Source organism: Protomyctophum bolini, assembly GCF_963924005.1.
Source record: "Protomyctophum bolini genome assembly, chromosome: 10".
Taxonomy (NCBI): Eukaryota; Metazoa; Chordata; class Actinopteri; order Myctophiformes; family Myctophidae; genus Protomyctophum; species Protomyctophum bolini.
In genome coordinates, this window is record NC_137871.1 from 27706025 (window position 1) to 27712102 (window position 6078).

Consider the following 6078-nt stretch of genomic DNA (forward strand, 5'->3'; position numbering starts at 1 on the left):
GTGAGCTTGTAGATCGGCTATTTGAACTATTTAAAAAGGGGTGTGGGGATTCAGATTTTACGGGGGCCAGTTTCGTATTTGCAGCCATCCGTAGGTGCCCTTTGAGAGCAGTTTTGAAGGTGTCAAGGGATTCACATGTCTTAATGACAGTTGGTAGGACGGTGATACCCATGTTACTGTGGCCTCTGCCATGGGGTGAAAGCATGAGCCCAGGCATGCAGAGAATGGTCCATATATTTGAGGGGCAGGGAGACCTTGCTGGGCAACCACTTGGATCACTGGCACCTTTTGACCTTGTGAACCTTTACAAGGTTCATCCCAGTTGGCTGTGATGATACTCTGGTTTTGTTCTGCTGAATTCCACCTGGTTGACCCCCTTGTTCTCTGGCACACAGTGCTAACCTTTCTTTCTTTCTTTCTTTCTTTCTTTCTTTCTTTCTTTCTTTCTTTCTATCTTTCTTTCTTTCTTTCTGTCATAAATTCAGCTTCTATATTATATACTCCACGTGTGTGTGTGTGTGTGTGTGTGTGTGTGTGTGTGTGTGTGTGTGTGCGTGCGTGTGTGTGTGTGTGTGTGTGTGTGTGTGTGTGTGTGTGTGTGTGTGTGTGTGTGTGTGTGTGTGTGTGTGTGTGTGTGTGTGTGTGTGTGTGTGTGTGTGTGTGTGTGTGTGTGTGTGTGTGTGTGTGTGTGTGGAGAAGGAGGTGCCATGTGTATCCTTAAGTGAACATGAACTGTCAACCCTGTTATATTTGTTTCCTTGTAAAATTAATTGTAATTTGTGGATTCAAATAAAGAAATCGAAATGTATATTGCATGCATGCATGCATGCATTTATACATACATACATAATTACATACATACATACATGTATATGTATATAATTATGGCTCAAGTGGTTTAAGTCTTCCCCTTTTGTTTCCTGTTCCAGAGATGTTCATCATTATTCATTCCACATGCGTTCTCTAAAGACAATGCGCTGTGGTGTTTTGCAGTGTGGATGCAGAATCCTGACATTCTTATTAATCGTCTGGTTTTTGTTTTGCACTTGGACGCGTTATTTTAGATAGGTCAGTGCAGAAAGACAGGAAACCAAAGGGCAGAGAGAGACGCATGCAAGACAAGATGGGATTCAAACACGGGTGATATAGCATACGGTTTATGTACTTGGATGCAGGCACTCTGGAACAGGCATTCCTCTTCAGCTCCCTGTCATTTACCCCTACTGGGTTCTGACCCTTTGGCCTTGAGAGCGGAGTTCTGGAAACCCCTAGCAACCCCCAAAAACAATGGGAGGCAAATACTCATATTCTGAGTATCAAGTGGAGCAGAAGCCATCAACAATATGGAAAACGGTTTCGGGATGAGTGAATAGCTCGTATATGAATGGATGGTGAAAGTTTGATCCCAATGTTTTGCAAAGAAATTGAATTTATTGCTTAGATGATCCAGTGTAATGAGCAGGAGTTCCCTGGGCCAGCGAACACACAATCAGCATATTGACGAAAATAAAATCAACCAGGTACTCGATGGAGATGCAAAGAAATAATGTAAAGTATAGGGCTAGTGCTTCAAGGATCAGTGGGACTGGAATACTAAAGAAAAGGCGGCGATCCGAGCACTCAAAAAGGTTAAAAAAAATGAGGAGAGGGTGCATAAAAATAATGAATTAAATTAATTAATGCATCTGTGCTCCCTGTGTCCTCCCCCATGCAGGATGAAAGCTGGAAGCAAGAGTAAGGAGTCCGTACTGACGGACGGCGAAAAGGGGTCTGCACTGGACTTCAGCCTGGACGACTCGGCCCTGGAGCTGGAGCCCAGTCTAGAGTGCCACAGCCCACCCCCCGACTACAACTATGTGGTGCGCTACTCCACCCCACCTGTGTAGCCCCCCCCTGTGTCACCCCAGAGACCCTGGAGTATACCCCAACCCTAGTTTTTAAATCTTCCGTCTTCCTACTCTATGACGACGGACTTCACAGCAAACCACATAACTCCCCCAACTTCCGACCTTTTTTTTTTTTTTTTTTTTTTTTACATAGCTTTGTTCTATAATTGTGGTTAGTGATACAAACACGCAGGATATTCTCAGTTATGTGGTGGCTTTGTTTATGGAGGACACTCTTTTGCGTCCGCTCGATTCTAACTCGCAACTTCCTACAAGTTGGCCGTGCAGGAAGATCTGACCTCGTCTGGATAGATGGATCATCCCTTCGGATCTTTCATACTAAAGAGCCTCAATTCATTTCAATGCTGCTGGTCCGTCCACATCCACTGTGATATCCTTTTATATACAGCTCAATAAAGGCTCAGGTATTTGTTTGTTAATCTACTGTGAACACAAAGGAAGCACAATGGTTCCAACTAGCATATTTTCCACAGTGCTTTAAAGAAATGAAAGTGTTTTAACCGTTACATGAAGTATGTTTTTACCAAGAGGACCGTTCAGAGAAGCAAAGGACACAGAATATTTGAGGCTTTTCTTGTTTTCATTGATACTTTTTTTATATATCAGTACAAACATTTTAAGAAGTTGAAAACTGGAAAGTAAGATTTTATTTTATTATTAATGTTCTGTGTTACTTTGCTATTAACATATGAACATTGAAAATGAACATTGAAAAGAGACCATAATGTCGCATCACATTACGTGTCATTTTAAGGAATGAAGTAATAGGCTATAGGGTTCAAAGAGTTAGAATGCGGATAAACTGTTTGTTATCCACGTTAATGTTGGCTAGTTTTTTTCCTCAAAGCAAAGACTGACAGATGGTTCAGAATAAGATTCTAGGTTAATAATTGAGGGTGCGTTTATAGAACAAATGAAGAAAAAAAACAGGATGAGAACTCATTTCACCTGCTTTCCCTTTTATCTTGACATATTTTACTGTGCCAACTCAGGTTGATGTCTCCACAGAGATATTGAGGAGAGGGCTATTCTGCGTTATAGTGGCAAATCTAGGCGGGCCTGTCTCCAACATCAAGGTTATTTGAGGGAATGGGATACAGCCTAAAGTGAATCCACAGGCAAATTTACATTTTTAACACTACAGCACCTGTTCACGGTGAAGGACTTTTAACCGTTTAAGACTGGGAAAAAGCATTATTTTATACTTTGGCTATTCAAAAATAGCAGATATACTTAAGCTACATGCTTGAGGATCTCCTTTTTTATCATGAACATTTGTGAACTTTGAATATATTGTTAAAAGTAAACATTTTAAACTTAAGTCTTTGCTTCTGGGGGTTCCAGGAATGAAATATTTTGACATGGGGTCGGCGGCCAAATACATAAAATGTTGGGGGTCCTTGACATGAAAAACATTTGAGCACTGCTGATGTAACCAACATACGTTTGTCGTATGATTTAGAAGACATTTGTAGATTCGGCCTCAGGTCTTAATGGGTTATTCTTCCGAAGAAACTCAACAGAGGCAATTAATGTGAGGTATATCCAGAGAGCCAGGGCATGTGGCGTTGTTTATTTTCTTGTGTACAAAAGCTATTTAGAAACAAATGAGCGTAAGCATTCAAGTTTGTAGGAAGTACGTCTCCCGCAAATCACTAGTAAAATAAACCTGGCATATTTATTTAGATACCAACATTGTTCATTTATTAATCCAGTTCCGTCCGTCCGTTTAGATTCACACTGAAATGTTGACCAAAGGATTTACTACCAGCTGCCACCTCCCGACAACATGTACTATTCCAGTATTTCACTCCCAGATTTATATGCTGATTACGCTGCTGTATACACTATCATTACATAGTATATATAGGTGAGGGAATCTGCTTTGGCAGGAATGTGTATTATGGGAATATTCCGTAGCTTGCAGGGCAGGCTATGGAATCATCTGTATGTGTATGAAGTTAGCACCAGGCTGGACACTATATAATACTGGTCACAGTTTAATGTAAGTTATATTATCTGTGTTATAACGCATGTAATATAATTGATTATATTTTAATTAAAACATGAACATTTAATTCACAAAGAATATACTGGATGTACTGTAGATACAATTTAATTTACTTCACCTGGTGATAGTCCAGCAAAGTGTTATCCAAGTCATACCCTGTAGGAGTGCTTTGTGACCACTAAATGAAACAAATTGCTTCAGTTGTCAGTGGTAGTGATGCGCGGGTTGGTTGCATTTTTTTTTTAAAGAGGGAGTGCCACAATTTTTCCAGTTTTTCATGTGTCTATGAGATGACAGTACTTCATTATACACCCTGGAGTCGTTTTTATGTGCAACGGTGTATTAACTTTGTATTTATGGTTTCTTCCTGGAGGCTGAGCCCTTGACAGTCAAACGGGCCAATGAAATAAACAGTAATATAGTGACATCACACTATCAGCCTAACCCCTCCCCCTTTATCATACAACTACAGCTGTGGGTGCGGCTTCAGTTCAGGTGGATCACCACCCACCAGGCAAACCAGGCATTCTTAATGAAAAAACAACATTTTAACAAATACTGTACGCTTTTTTGAAAAAGTTATACCACCTTATATACTGTAACAATACCTGATGATCATGTTTTGGGGTGGGAAAGAAATCACGGCACTCCATCTTTAACCCCTTTATCTTACCTTACCTGGCTGAAAATCGGCAACACAAACACGACTGAACCAGGGTTGTGGCTTCACCAGCGCATCACTAGTCGGCGGGTATTTTCACCATTCTCTAAAATCCTAAATGTTGCCAAATGATGATTTGTTGTGTGGCACAACTGTTTTGTTTAACTTCTTTTTCCAACGTGGAAGGGAAATGTGTATGCACTGATGTTTTATATAAAGTATTACTGTTTGTATTCTAAATGTATTTTATTAACCAACAGTGTTGGGGGTAACGTGTTGCCAAATTACTTTTGTGAGTAATTTAACACCAGTGTTTCATTTCATGTAATATGGTGTAGCTTTAGTATCTTTTTTTCAAATAAGTAACTCAGCATTCTGTCATATCTTGTCCTTTCAACCTAACATCAATTCTGTGTTTTGTTTGAGTCGATTATTGATGTGTTACAAGTCTGTTTAGGTTTTTGCTTTGTTTGAATGGATTATTTGTTATATTGACATTTAGGCTATTGCACAACTGTAACAAGCAGACGCTCTATTTGCATACAAAAGCCAGATTTATACATCGTACAGTACACCATAGTCATGCAACGAAAAGAGATCTACAAGCTCACAATGTGTTGCATCCGTGATGAATTGTGAGCTTGTAGATCTGCAACACCATTGTACGAAGTATAGATTAAGCAAAAGAGCAGTTTATTAAGCAACATTTCCAAACAACACTACAATAATCTGCAGACAGCTTTTTATTTTGATTGTAACATAAATATCTTTCTTTTAAACAAAGTAGTGTTCCCCAACACTGTTAACCAACCATATGAAGTAAAGAAATGAATAAAGATCTATATATTTATATATTACTCAAGGTCTACAGAGAGCATTATTCAAATATTTGGTATAAAAAAAATGCACTTTGTTACACAGAACCATACGCAGGTGCTTAACATGACTTAATGCCCAAATTGAGGATCTTCAGAAAAACTGAAACATACAATAATACCCTGGAAACATACAATAATACCCTGAAACATACAATATACAATAATACCCTGGCATAGGACGCATTAAGTTGTTTTTTATTAGCACATGAATTCCATAAATTCGACAGGAACTGGATCACACACAGCCCAGGAAAAGTGTGGATAGGCTGGACCACACATGTTGATGATGTCATATTATGACATCATGACATCATCAACTTGCGACAGGAGAGTCTCCTATTCAGTGAAAAACATACTATTTCTAGGATAAAACAAATATTTAAGGTGTTTTACTGAGGCATACAAGATTAGCCAGGGATCCTTTTAATACTCTAATGATTTGTCTCTCAGCACAGAGGTTCCTTGTTCGATCCCAGACCTCTTGTAGGCCTATAGCCTGTACTGTAGCTAAATGCTGTATTGACATTTTGAAGGCTAACAGAATCTTCACTAAAGCACCCGGAGACACCTGTTCGGGGGGAAGGTGAGTTTGTGCATTATTCCAGTGTGTAGTGTTTCAGT

The 6078-nt window shown here is 39.4% G+C and overlaps 1 protein-coding gene across 2 annotated transcripts in view; it reads left to right on the forward strand.

Moving 5' to 3' along the window:
• Positions 1 to 5411, forward strand: part of kdrl (kinase insert domain receptor like) — a 70870-nt gene extending 65459 nt beyond the window's left edge. For both annotated transcript variants that reach the window (XM_080774320.1, XM_080774321.1), the window contains exon 30: positions 1715 to 5411. In XM_080774320.1, coding sequence (XP_080630446.1) covers positions 1715 to 1886 — 172 coding nt within the window. In that variant the 3' untranslated portion in view covers positions 1887 to 5411. The remainder of the gene's footprint in view (positions 1 to 1714) is intronic.
• The last annotated feature ends 667 nt before the right edge of the window (positions 5412 to 6078 follow it).